This window comes from Leopardus geoffroyi, chromosome E1 (assembly GCF_018350155.1).
Source record: "Leopardus geoffroyi isolate Oge1 chromosome E1, O.geoffroyi_Oge1_pat1.0, whole genome shotgun sequence".
In the NCBI taxonomy this organism is placed as follows: Eukaryota; Metazoa; Chordata; class Mammalia; order Carnivora; family Felidae; genus Leopardus; species Leopardus geoffroyi.
Window position 1 is genome coordinate 23614875 of NC_059330.1, and position 13692 is coordinate 23628566.

Sequence of the window (13692 nt, forward strand, 5' to 3'; positions counted from 1 at the left end):
ATACTGTGTTAAAAGAGCCAGAGAAATGGATTTGATGCACTTGGGGACAAGTCAACCCTGCTCTTATTCCCTGGCTATGGACTGTGTTTTTTAATCCAGAGGCTGCAACGTAGGTCTGGATCAAGTCTGCAGACTTTTTTTTTTTTTTTTTAAGTTTATTGATTTATTTTGAAACAGCGAGCACGAGTGAAGGAGGGGCAGAGAGAGAGGGTGACAGAGAATCCCAAGTAAGCTCTGCACTGTCAGCACAGAGCCTGATGAGGGGCTCGAACTCACGAAACCGTGTAAACATGGCCTGAACTAAAACCAAGAGTCAGATGCTTAAATGACCGAGCCAGCCAGGTTGCCCCTGCAGACTTGTTTTGATTGAGCCACACAGAAGGTTTTTTTAATGTGCTGCCAGCCAATAAGAATCATGAGATTTCACAATCTGGATTTCTAGCTTTTCTTGAAAAGTAATATCTGGCAATACTAGGCCTGTATCCCCCCTTTTGACAATCAGGTAGAGCTGAATGGCACTGCCCCCTCTAACAGATGGGGTATGCTGTCCTCCTTGTCACAGTCCCCATCACCTCTTCTCTCTGGCTGACCCACTTCAGTCATGCACTTGACCTGCCTGCTCTCTGAAAGCATTTGAGTTTGCCCCTTCTGCTTTAAGCCCATCCTGACAGAAGGCATCATTGATTTCTGTTGGATCGAGAGTATGTAGGAGCTCAGTGCAAATCCGTGACTAATGACTGGAAAGGCAACACAACTCTTACGCACTGATATTTAAAAAGACACTTTGTCCTCCAGACTCCAGTGGCTTTGCACTTGTGCTAGATCAGGGAAGAGTAATGGAGAAAATTAAAGTCAGGGAAACCAAGCAGAAGTGAACAACCAGAAGGACTCAACATAGGGCATACTTCATTTTATTGCGCCTCCTGGGTACTGTGTTTTTTACAGTTTGAAGATTTGTCACAGCCTTCGGTCAAGCAAGTCTGTCAGTGCCATTGTTGCAACAGCATTTGCTCACTTGTGTCGCCGTGTCACGTTTTGGTGATTCTTGCAACATGTCAAACTTTTTCATTATTACATTGTTATGGTGATCTGTGATCAGTGATTACAACTCACTGAAAGCTCAGATGATGGCTGAGCTTGTGATTTTTTTCAATGAAGTATTTTTTAATCTTTGCACATTGATTTTTTTTTTTTGGACATAATGCTATTTATTGCCCACTTAGTAGACTATAGAGTAGGGCAAACATAACTTTTATCTGTACTGGGAAACCCCAAAATTCATTTGACTCACTTTATTGCAATACCCACTTTATTGATGTGGTTGGGAGCCAAACCCGCAACATCTCCGAGATATGCCTGGATAGCTTGCCAGAGGAGAATGAACACGGATTGTGTTTCTGAATGCCTCATGACAGAAGCATCTAAAGAAGAGGGTCATGTTAGCAAGGAAGAGCCTCGGCTTGAATTAAGCTGAGTAATCAGAACCTTTGTGCCATCCACTTCTCCAGGATCACACAAAAGGAGTTTGAGCCTTGGTGATAAAGAAATAAGCCGATCTTCTCCTTCTCCGGCTTTGGAGCAGCCTTTCAGGGACCGTTCCAACACTCTGAGTGAGAAGCCGGCTCTGCCTGTCATCCGTGACAAATACAAAGATCTGACAGGAGAGGTGGAGGTGAGCAGGGGAGTTTTCTACAGAGGGGCAGGGAAAAGACCAACTGAGCACTGAGGGCCTCAAGAAAAACTGCTTTCAACTTTCTGTGGGGAAGCGAGGGACAGAAAGTCACAAGGCACCAGACACAAAATATTCAATTAAAGTAAGAGAATGGCAGCATTAGCCCTGGATGAAAATACTTCTCAGGTGGGACATCTGCTGAAAGGAGTCAGCGGCCCTAAAATTGAAATTGTTCAGGAGACTTCACGAGGAGGGGTGTTTGGGGGAGTTTTTCTTTGAGCACTTAGACTTTATCACTTTAGACTTGGTGAATGTTAAAACACCAGATAGAGGAGATGAGGAAAGTCTGGATTTGCTGCGTCTTAGTCCCACGCTGTCTTCCTCCTACAGCCGATACCCTTATGTCTCCTCTGTGCCCTCCTTGTCGTTCATACATGCTCACACACACACTGCGTCATAACTGTGGAGTGGGAAGCTGGTGGTTTAGTATTAGCTCTTGTACTAGACACCTATGTGGCGAGTGCCTTTGGAGGAGCTTAAACTATTCCTAGAACCAGTGAGCCAACATTTGCAGAGGGAAGCTGCTACAAAACATTCCCCTCAGACTCACAGATCATGTGCTCAGAAGGTGCACTTAGTAATTGTGAAGAGTCATCAGTGGTTTCAAGAGATAAACCATGCTTGAAGTAGAGTGTTTTTAATAAAAAGTAAAGCCTTCCAATGCTCTGTACATTGACAGAAATCATAGAGGACTCCAGTCCTGCCTGTTTAACCCCGTTGTTTTTATAAATTTCACAGGAGAATGAGAGATATGCATATGAATGGCAGAGGTGCCTGGGGAGCGCCCTAGATGTGAGTATGTCACTTTTGCGGTGCTTTCGCATGTGTGAGTGCTGTCTTGTGCCGTTTTGCCCTCTCCTTGGTGCCTTTGAATGGACAGAGGAAAACTTGAGGAGAGCTCTTCCTCCATGGCCTTGTGCAAAGGGAAGCTGGAGGGAAAGCCATACAGCTTAAGTGAGGCTTCTTTCACGTGTATGATAGCAAAAGTGGCTCATTTGTCCCTTGTGCCCTCACCTGTCACTGTGTTTAAGAAATAACAGTGAGGGGCGCCTGGGTGGCTCAGTTGGTTGAGCATCTGACTCTTGATTTTGGCTCAGATCGTGATCCCAGGGTCATGGAATTGAGCCCTTTGTCGGGCTCCATGCTGAGCATGGAGCTTGTTCAAGATTCTCTCTCTCTCTCTCTCTCTCTCTCTCTCTCTCTCTCCCTCCCCTTCCCCCTTTCTCTCTCTCTCTGTCTCTCTCTCCCTCTCTTCCCCTCCCTCTCTTTCCCTCTCCCTCCCTCTCCCCCCCCCCACCTCTCCACTTCTCACATGCACGCTAGCACATTTTCTGTCTCTCTAAAGAAGAAAAAAGAAAATAACAAAATGATATCATTAATGCTGCCTAAATTAAAATAATATTTAAACTTAAAGAACCTCTGTCTTTTCCAAAGAAATGGAGGATGGTTTCTTCAAGGTTAAAATTAAATTCTCACATTTGTTTCAGCATGGTCATATACATATATCAGTCAGTCATGCTTTTTCACACCTCCTGGCTTCTCTGTTGGGTTCTCTACTAATAGTAAATTGATTTGCAATGACTTTTCTCAATTATATAAGGTGATGTGATTTCATTTCTTATAGGTCATTAAGAAGGCAAATGATACCTTAAATGGAATCAGTAGTAGTTCTGTGTGCACAGAAGTAATTCAGTCAGCCCAAGGCATGGAATATTTATTAGGTATGTTCATTTATGTTTTACTTATTCAAAATCCTGACACTTGACAGTATTTTCAGTTTTCCCTTACATTAAGTATTTTAATCTAGATCTTTCAAGTTACATATGACTTCACTAAGTAGTATCTGCGTTTGTGGGTGAGATGCTTAAGTCACCGACAGAAACCACACTATTTGACTTAAGGTATCTGTGGCAAAGTTTTTCAGTCCTTACTATACACATGCTAGCAGCAACAATGTAAAATTGCATCTGTGTTACTGGTTTACTAGAATGAAAACATTGGGTCTCTAATTAATGCCTTACCATGCTCTGTCGATTCTTCCTCTCCACCCCTTCACGACATCACCGATTCCTTACCTCCCTGACTACCTTCAGCTGTTAAATGTCCCAGTCCAGCTGGAAACTCCGGTCTCTGTCCAATCTGGTGTTCTTTTCCTCCTGAAGCTCCCGCTTGGCCCGTGGCCAGAGCCACATGCACTGGACCCTAGTCTTTTTCACATCTCTGCTCAGGTGTCACCCGCTAAGGGAGGTCTTCCCTGGCCTCTCTTTCTCAAAACTGTGCCCTCTCACCCCACCCTCATCCTTCCCCTCCAATTCTCTGCTTGATTTGTCTTTTGTCCCGTCAGCTTTAATATCTTGTATATTTTACCTTTTCTTATTTGTTATCTGTCTCCCTCCCCTGCAAGGAACCTCTAAGAAGGGAGTGATTTGGTCTGTTTTGTCCCCTGGGAATGTCTGTAATACGTACCTGAGCGCCTGGCACGTAGTAGTCCCTCACCAATACATGCTGGATGAGTGGGTGGTGGGGGGACGTGGTCTCTCCCGCAGTTCCACTGCCGTGCTCTTGTTCCTCCTTCCTGCTCAGACGGCCACGGCTCTACTGCGGGAACACACCAGGTGGTAGGGCACCTGTCTTTCCTTGCACACATCGCCTAGTGTCTGTGAGGGGTTGTCTGAGAAGTCCCCTCACTTGGCGTAGGATAGGCAGTGACTCCTGCCCTTCCTCTGGGGAAAGAAGAGGAAAAGCCACAGTGGGCTGTACACAGGTTGATGAGGTACTGCTCTGCAGACAACTCCTCCAGTCCTCGCTTCTAGAGGCTCAGGTAAAGGTTGGGGATGTGTCTGGTGACTGTCCTTAGAATGTGAAGATACTTGGCACCTGTCCTCCTTGCTTGACGAACTCAGCCGCAATTCAGAGACCACGGGAAAAGAGCCGTCCTGTGTTCTGTTAGGTTTATAAAAGATGCGTGAAGCCACAGGGTTTGTAAAACATTGGGCATTCGGAGAAGTGAGTTGTTTCTCAATTACTTTGTGGTGATACTGACATTCAGATTCTTTTAAGCTTTTGATATTCCCATTTTCAGCCAGTTAAATGGGATTTCCCAAACTTAAACAGATGGGCTTACAAAGAAGCCAGAAAGAAAATGAGCTAATACTGCATAGTGCCTAATGTTCTATGGGCACTCTTCTAAGCCTTTTACAGTATGAACCCATTTAATTCTCTTTGGTGAGGTGCTTTTAGTATCCCCATCTTACAGATGAGGAAAGTGAGGCTCAGAGAAGTTATGTGACTGGCCCAGGGTTACACAGCTAGTAAGCGTCAGAACTGGGATTGGAACCCAGGTAGTGTAGCTATAGGCTGTGCTCTTACCAGTAAGTTACCCTGCAGCACTGGAGGTGGACTGGTCCCAAAGAGTGGTAAGTTCACTTCTGTTGAGAAACAATCCATATTTCCAGCTAAGATACCTGCACGCAGTAGTGCCGCCTTGTGCCGCCCACCTCTCTGCACTGCCCGCGCCCAACTCCACTCTCTCACTCTGTAGGTGTTGTTGAGGTGTACAGGGTGACCAAGCGTGTGGAGCTGGGGATAAAAGCCACCGCGGTGTGCAGTGAGAAACTCCAGCAGCTGCTGAAGGACATCGATAAAGTGTGGAATAACCTCATTGGCTTTATGTCCCTGGCCACACTCACGGTAAGTCCGTTAGATGTTCAGCACTTGCTTTCCTTTCCAGAAACCTCAGTGGTAAAGCAAAGTGTACGTTCTTGTGGTGGCCCTGACTGAAGGGTGACAGTGAGGTGCCTGCTGGGTCGTATTACGTTAAAGGAAGGAGATAATTGTGCGGTTCACTGAGTAGCACCAGCTCGGCTTCTGGATTGCACAAAGGCCTGTGGGCCTCCATAAAATAAGACTGTAGGAGGACATTCACTCTGTCAACATCCTTCTTCTTTTTTCTTCTTTTAGAGATCATTTATTTAGTCATCTCTACACCCAATGTGGGGCTTAAACTCACAACCCCAAGATCAAGAATCACACACTCTTCCGCCTGAGTCAACCAGGCTCCCTGTCTGCATCCTTCTTAAGTCACATGCATATATGCACGTTTTGCAAAGCATCGATGTGAGTTCCTCTGTTCGCACTTCTAGTTCTTTATGACCCTGCATGTGTCTTTTTAGAAACTGTTCAGTGTGACTTTCTTAAACGCCTTTTCCGTTTTTTAGGTCTGTGGATTATTTCCACTTCTTCCTGTTCTGAATGGTTCTACTCTGAGTATCGTTAAACAAATGACTCTGTGTCCTTTCAGGGATATAGTTCCTCCAAGACCTAAGAGGTCGGAGTGTGTGTTTGCACACGGATGTGCGTGCGTTCGTATGTAGCTGTTTCTTTTATTGTGTGGCTCTCCAGAGAGCTCAGGCTAGTTGGCAGTGCTGCCAGCAACATGCAAGCATACTTTTCTTTACACTGTGTTCTAGATTTCTTTGTCCGCTTTTTCATTTAGCAAGTGTATATTGAGTCCCTAACAGTGTTTTTATAGGTTTTTCATTTTGTAGGGGCTGTGCAGTATTCCAAATGATAATTTACTCTTTCTGTTTCCTTTACGTGTAAATTGATTACCTGTCTTGGCTATTTGACCATATGTTCAATGAGATATGGTTATTGACCTTACATATTTCACATTTGTAATGGATGTACACACACACACACGCCCACACACACACATACATCTATGGGAAAGCTTATATCAGTTATTTTCGTCACCTGTTCCCTTCGTTTTCCATTTCATTGGGTAAAACTACTTTATTTTTATATATTCACACCATTCAGTTTGTCTCTCTGATAATATCCTTTATTTCACAAAAGTCAGAAATTTATCTTCCTTCCACAGCTGGAAGAAATACGCTATTCCATTTTCTTTCTTTTTTCCCTTACATATAACTAGGTGGCCCATCTGAGCAGGACTGCGGCCACGTGGTAGGTAGCAGTTGTCCCTGAGCTGTGCCCACAGCCAGGCAGGGAGTAGCTGTCCCAGCACATGTCTCCCCAGTGTTCATTGTTTCTGGTTTGCAGTGTTAAGTTCTTAAAGAGTTTAAATCATTGCCAAATTCTCTGTTTTGTTCCCTTGGACTATTTTTCAGTTTCTACAATTTGGATCATTATTTGTTAAAAAAAAAAAAATACAGCTCTGGCCAGTACAATAAGGAATATAAATATTTGAAAATAAGAGATAAAATTATGCTTGTTTGGTGATATGAAATATTTATAGAAATCTGAATTCAAGAGGTTAAATTTATTGAGTTTGGCAAAAATTCATAGCATTCTTACATATTAATAATAGCTAGAAAGTGTAATAAAAATGGGAACCTTATTTTGTTAATGCATTCAATCACTCCAATCCTTATCACTTCTGACCGCATAGCTGGAGTTGCTGGTTCATTTTGTTATCCCCTGTCGTAATCTATTCTGCACGCCCTTCTAGCCCATTCTTTCTGAAATGCAAGTCTGGTCATGTCATTCAAATCCCATTTAAAATCTTGCAGTGGGCTCTCCATAGTCTTCAGGATCAAGTTTCAGCTCCTTAGCTCAGTGTATAAGCCCTCTTCTATCCCCTGGATTGCCTTTGCCTCTCATTCTCTGTTAGACTGCTTTTCCCTCTGGCCTCCGCATCGTTTCCCCAGAAGTCATTCCAGAGAGCCCTTCAGTCTGAATTCAACGCCCTTCCGGTGTGTGTCCACAGCGCCTTTCTCTCTGTCCTCGCACTTACTGCGCTTATTGGTAATCGTGTGCTTGCTTCTTGCCTGGTTGTCTGCCCCTTAAAAGCCAGACTGTGTCCTTTTTTTTTTTTTTTTTTTTTTTTTAATTTTTTTTAACGTTTATTCATTTTTTTGATAGAGACAGAGTGTGAGTGGGGGAGGGGCAGAGAGAGAGGGAGACAGAATCTGAAGCAGGCTCCAGGCTCTGGACTGACAGCACAGACCCCAACGTGGGGCTCGAACTCACGAACCGTGAGATCATGACCTGAGCCGAAGTCGGATGCTTAACCGACTGAGCCACCCAGGCGCCCCCAGACTGTGTCCTTTATTTCTTGGTGTTCTAACACAGTGTTTTGTGGGACTTTGTACTTTTTCTTTTATACCTTTTGACCCTTCCAATTTTTTCAAACTTTTATACCTCATAATGTTAATAACTGGTTTAAATTTAAAAAAAAAAATTTGTTTTACATTTATTTATTTTTGAGAGACAGAGCACAAGTGGGGGAGGGGCAGAGATAGAAGGAGACACAGAATCCGAAGCAGGCTCCAGGCTCTAAGCTATCAGCACAGAGCCCAATGCGGGGCTCAAACTCATGAACTGTGAGATCATGACCTGAGCCCAAGTCAGACACTTAACCGACTGAGCCACCCAGGCGCCCCCTGGTTTAAATTTTTTAAATAAATGCATAAGAAAAATGAAATGGGGGAAAAAGAAGGGAAGAGAGAGAAGGTGAAGTGCTTTTAAAGTGCTTTACATTTGCTTGTGGTGAGTGGTAGTTAGTTGACTTTACCCTTTCTAGGAAGGGTAAGGAAGACACGATGAGTTCCATGATTCACTGTGTTCATAACATAAAAATAAACCCACTACTCAAGAGACACATAATTATTCCTGGTACTGATACCAGAAAGAAATTTCTTTTGTGGGCTCTTGTAAAGAGGAAACTAATGTAACCTGTGTTATCCTCAACATCCTTTCAGCAGATGAAGCAATAGATTTCACTGAGTCATTTCTTATGAAATCTCTCAGTATAGGCCAATTTGCAGAGCTCCAAGTACAAATTAGTGAGAGTCATTCAAGTGTGGAAAAATAGACTAAACGGGAAACTAGGAAATAGCACGGCAGTGCGTCCTAATGGTGGGCTCACATCTTTTCTCCATAAAGAAAACATAACAAATCCATGAGAAATACACCAATATCCCAGTAGAAGCTGAGCAAGACCATGAAGTGATTCATACAAGAGGACGCACAGCTAACCAGTAAACATTAATTCAAATTCAAGCAAGATTTCATTTTTTCACCTAATAGTAAACCCAGTTTTTGTTTGGCTTGTTTATTGGAATCCTAATAGTGTTGATGTGGTAAAATGGGGACTGTTTATTAGAAAACATAAATTGGTACCACCCTATATAAAGGGTATTTAGCAACATACTTCCCACACCCACCCCCACCTGTGAAGTCCTTGAGGACAAGGACCAAGACCACGTTTTATTCTCAGTCTGATCACAGTGCCAGGCACTGCATAAATACCCAATGAAAGTTGAATGAATAAAAGGACTCACATTCTGAGTAGTTAACTCAGCAACTTCACTTATAGAATAACTTCCTAAGGCAGCAGTTCTAATACAAGCTCACAAAAAGAAGCAAGTTAAATGCACAAGTTGTTCTTTGTAAAAGTGAGAACTCGAGAGGGTCAATCAAGTAAATTGTGTGAAGCATCATATATTGGGATGTTGTGCAGCCATTTTTTAAAGGAACACAGAGTTTGAAATAACACAGAATTGTTACTATGGGGCTGGAAGGGAATGTGCCAGAGTGGCAACAGGGTTGTGCTTGGATGATGAAACCATGGGTTTTTTTAATATTTCTAAGCTCCAGCTACAAATAAAGTGGGTTGACAAATGACGTATTCAAGGGTGGCTGTGGAATAGAGGAGGCTCTGTTACCAGTTGTTGATCATAGAGTTCAGTGTGTTGTTACCTTTGCTTCATCAGAGCCTCTGTACCCAGTCTTACAGAGGTCTTACCTCAAAACTCATTCGTGGCATGTTTTTAGGGCAACAAGATGTATAAGACCAAACATTAGCAGTCTAGAGGTCAGCACGTGTCCGGTTCCCTCCTAATTCATCCATCTTTTGCTTCCTAACTTTGTGCTGGTATGAACCAGGTGAAGCCTAAATATCTTCATCATCATTAGCCAACTTTTACTGAGTGCTTACCATGTGCTGTACCCTATTCTTAACTCTTTATATTGTATAATTTACTTAATACAGAAGTGTTGAGGGTAGATACTATTATTCTTCACCTTTTACAGATGAAGAAAATGGGGGCACCAAGGTATTAGACCTGGATTCAATGTAAAAGTCAGACCTCTGCTTCTCCCCCACTGTACTCTGTTGCCTCCTTGAAATGGGCAAGCTGGGTGGGTAAAACCAGAGATGAGCAAAAGCCTTTCTGGGGAAAGAGGGTTGTTACTTAGTCGATGAGGTGAAACGCCAGGCATCTCTCCTGGCAGCAACTTGATAGAAAGAGTCACGTTCTTTTCTGTACATTTCCTCCCTGTTGTTATAGCCCAGGACTAAAAACCAGCTTAAGATTAGCCTCCCCTTTTCCATTTAGATTTTAAGATTCTTTGTTTTTTCTTTCTTTCTTTCTTTCTTTCTTTCTTTCTTTCTTTCTTTCTTTCTTTCTTTCTTTTGTAATTAAAGCTTTTAATTTTTTTCATTGTACAATGCTTTGAAAACTAGATTTCTATACAGACCCTCAAATCAGCCACCCATCTCTTCTCTTCTAGCGCTGGTAGAAAAAAAATGGCCACGATAGCAAAGCTTCTTTCTTTGCCATGAGCTCTTTGAAGAAAAATTATCACAAAAGACCCAGTGCACTAACCAAGCTCATTATGTATTAATCCTTTTCAGTTTGGGGCAAAGGATAATTGAGGAGAATCCTGGCTTGAGTTGCTTGCTATCTTGTTTTTCCTTCTTGAGGTAGCTGCTGCCACTGGGTGAGGTGGAAGCCAGTTTCATCCTTGTACAACTTCTTAGACATCCAAGCTCCCCACAGTGCCACCACTGCTCATGAGAAAGGCTTGCCTTCTGGACTCTGCCCTTCCAGGCCTTCCTTCCTGCCTTCCTTCCTGTAGGAAAATGCAAAAAGCTCAGTTGTATCATTCAGTAAGTTTTGTTACTTAAATCATTCAGTGCACACCCCAAATAATAACCAACAGTAACCAATGCCCCCATACAAGTTAGAGGATATCCCATCATTCCAGGTTTCCTTGTGCTCCTTCTTCGTCATCATTCCACTCTGAGGTGATCCCTATTCTGATTTTTTATACCAAGGGTTAGTTTTGTTCAGACCTTTTTAAAGAAACCATAGAGGGGCACCTGGCTGGCTCAGTCGTTAGAGCCTGCAACTCAATCTCGGGGTCGTAACTTTGAGCCCCGCATGGAGTGTAGAGGTTACTTAAAGATAAAATCTTAAAAAAACAAACAAACAAACATAGAATTTGCTTTTGTGATCTTGGAGAAAGCCTGTTGGGTCTGGTTACCCATCTAACCTGGGAAGTGTTGCCCTGTTCACATATGGTGATTTTAATCCCTCAGTGTGTCAGAACGTGAGGTAAATGGGTAGAGTTGCCAGGCATTCATGCCCTCTCATTCAAACTCCCCTAAGGAACTTTCATATCTAGCATCAGGGTCTAGTGAGTGATTTTACCTGACATTTTTTTAGACACTGGATTACAGTATAGAGATTAATTAGTCTGCAACTACACAACACAGGAATGCATTCAAATTGTATGTGAACACCGCTGAGTATTCATTGTTGTATTTACCCATGCTTTTCCAGTTATAAGTGCCTTTCTTCACCAAATTAGCTGTGACAGAAGAACAACCATTCTCTGCTCAGATATTATTCCTAATTATACCGTGTCATTTTCTCTTGATAACTGATAGGTCTTTGGTCTATAAAACTTACTTGAATTGCCTGCTGCTTGAAGAATAGCATATAGTCTCCAGAGGAAGTCTAAGTCTTGTCACAAAGAAGCTTTTACCCTAAAAATAGATAGATGTGTGAATGTAAATGACACAAACCAACATGTGTGGAGTTCACTTAGTTGCAGCAAAACTGTGCAAGCCCCAGGGACTCTGGGAGCAGAGAAGTCACTAGAGAGGGGTGTGGCTGATGTTGTGGTGGAAGCTTTTAACTCTTTATATCACTGCTTCGTTTTAGGTAGAATTTAAAGTTCCTTAATGAACCAAATTGCCAGTGCCAGGCTCTTTGATTCCAGTAATATAATAGTTTATTTGCACCTGGATCCTGCCGGGCATTGTGCCATATTCTTGACATTCATTCTCATTTAACCCTGGTAACAATCCTGTAAGGTCAGTAGTATAATCCCCATTTTTATGGGTGAAGAAATTGGGGCTCAGAGATGAAACTTGCCCGAAACTGACAGAGCAGGGATTTGAATGTGTATCGTAGTTTTAAAAGTCCATTTTTCCAATTGTGTCAGTGCCAGCTTCGAGGATGCTTTTCCTCCATGAAGACATCATGAAACTGTTCCCATCAAAAAGTGACCGCATTGCCTCTCTTCGGTGAAAAAGTCCTAGAATATTAGTGCTACATCACAGTAGTAATGCTTGGGCTAAGGAAAGCAAAGTACACAATCCTAAACTCCAAACTGTGGCTCCTTGATATTTATTGAAGCTAGAAGTTACAGTGCAAAGTTTCCTGCTTCCCTTTCCCTGCAGCACGCATGTCATCGTGGACCAAAACCCCCCCTTGTGGTACGAGTACATCTCCTCTGGGCACAGACTGAAGGTACTGGTTGTTTCTCGGGAGGTGGGAATCACCAGTTTCAGGGAGATGAGTGAATTGTTGCCTAAGGGTTGAAGTTCAGTAGGTTTGGAACAAAGAGAGATTCATCCCTGGAAAACAAAACTGATCCACTTTTGCCATATAAAATCTCCAAAAAGAGACTGCGATCTTATTCTCCTGACCTCTAGTCGACTGAAAATCACACAGGCTTTGATGTCACTGTTATCCTCAGTATAATATAATCCTTTATTTCCTTTCTTTTTTGTTTTTTGTTTTTATTTATTTATTTTGAGAGAGAGAGAGCACTCACAATTGGGTGAGGGGCAGAGAGGGAGGGAGAGGGAGAATCCCAAACAGGCTCCACGCCAGCAGCCCAGAGCTTGACATGGGGTCGAACTCCTGAACCATGAGATCATGACCTGAGCCAAAACCCATGAATCAGACACTTAACCTACTCAGTCACCCAGGCCCCCCTGTACTTCCTTTCAACGTGAAATAAGCAGTGAGTTTCAGAGTATATACTTCGTGTTGCTGTGGCATTTTAGGAGATCAGTTTATTTTTAGTAATGATAACATTTTTGTCATCTTGCCAGTGCCACACAATGTTTTAGAGACAGAATCTTTTTTTTTTTTTTTTTTTTTTTTTTTTAAGTTTCTTTACTTAGAGAGAGTGTGTGTTTGCAGGGGAGGGGCAGGGGGAGAGAAAAAATCCCAAGCAGGCTCTGCACCACCAGCACAGAGCTCGATACAGGGCTTGAACCCATGAACCATGAGAGCATGACCTGAGCTGAAATCCAGAGTTGGATGCTTAACCAACAGAGCCTCCCAGGCACCCCGAGACAGAATCTTCATTGTGTTTCTGCATGGCTATCCTCGTTGACAGAAGGTGATATGATAGATGGAATAATGTGCCCCTCCCTTGCCAAAGATAACCATATCCTAATCCCTGGAACCTGAATTTGTTACCTCAGGTAGAAGGGACTTTACAGATGTGATGAAATTAAGGGTCTTTTGATAGGGGATTTATCCTGGATTATCTGGGTGGGCCCAGTGTCTCACAAAGAGGAAGGCAGGAGAGTGAGCATGAGAAATAGAGATATGACAGAGCAAAGAGAAAGACTGGCACATTCTGCGCTATTGGCTTTGAAGATGGAAGGTGGGACCTTGATTCAAGGAATGTACAGGTGGTCTCTAGAAGCTAGACAAGGTAAAGAAACAGATTCTCCCATAGAATTTCCAGAAAGTACACTGTATTTCCAGCCCATTTTAGAATTCTGACCTGCAGAACTCTAAGAGAATGTGTTGTTTTAAGCAGCTAAATTTTTGCTACTTTGTTATAGCAGCTATAGGAAAAATTAGACAAAACATTGCAACTAAGAATCCAGATGGTTACAT

The 13692-nt window shown here is 42.8% G+C and overlaps 1 protein-coding gene across 31 annotated transcripts in view; it reads left to right on the forward strand.

Moving 5' to 3' along the window:
* SYNRG (synergin gamma) overlaps nt 1-13692 on the forward strand; it is an 87875-nt gene that overhangs the window by 63913 nt on the left and 10270 nt on the right. For all 31 annotated transcript variants that reach the window (XM_045490575.1, XM_045490566.1, XM_045490567.1 and 28 more), the window contains 4 exons: nt 1509-1672; nt 2471-2524; nt 3357-3453; nt 5274-5422. In XM_045490575.1, coding sequence (XP_045346531.1) covers nt 1509-1672; nt 2471-2524; nt 3357-3453; nt 5274-5422 — 464 coding nt within the window. The remainder of the gene's footprint in view (nt 1-1508; nt 1673-2470; nt 2525-3356; nt 3454-5273; nt 5423-13692) is intronic.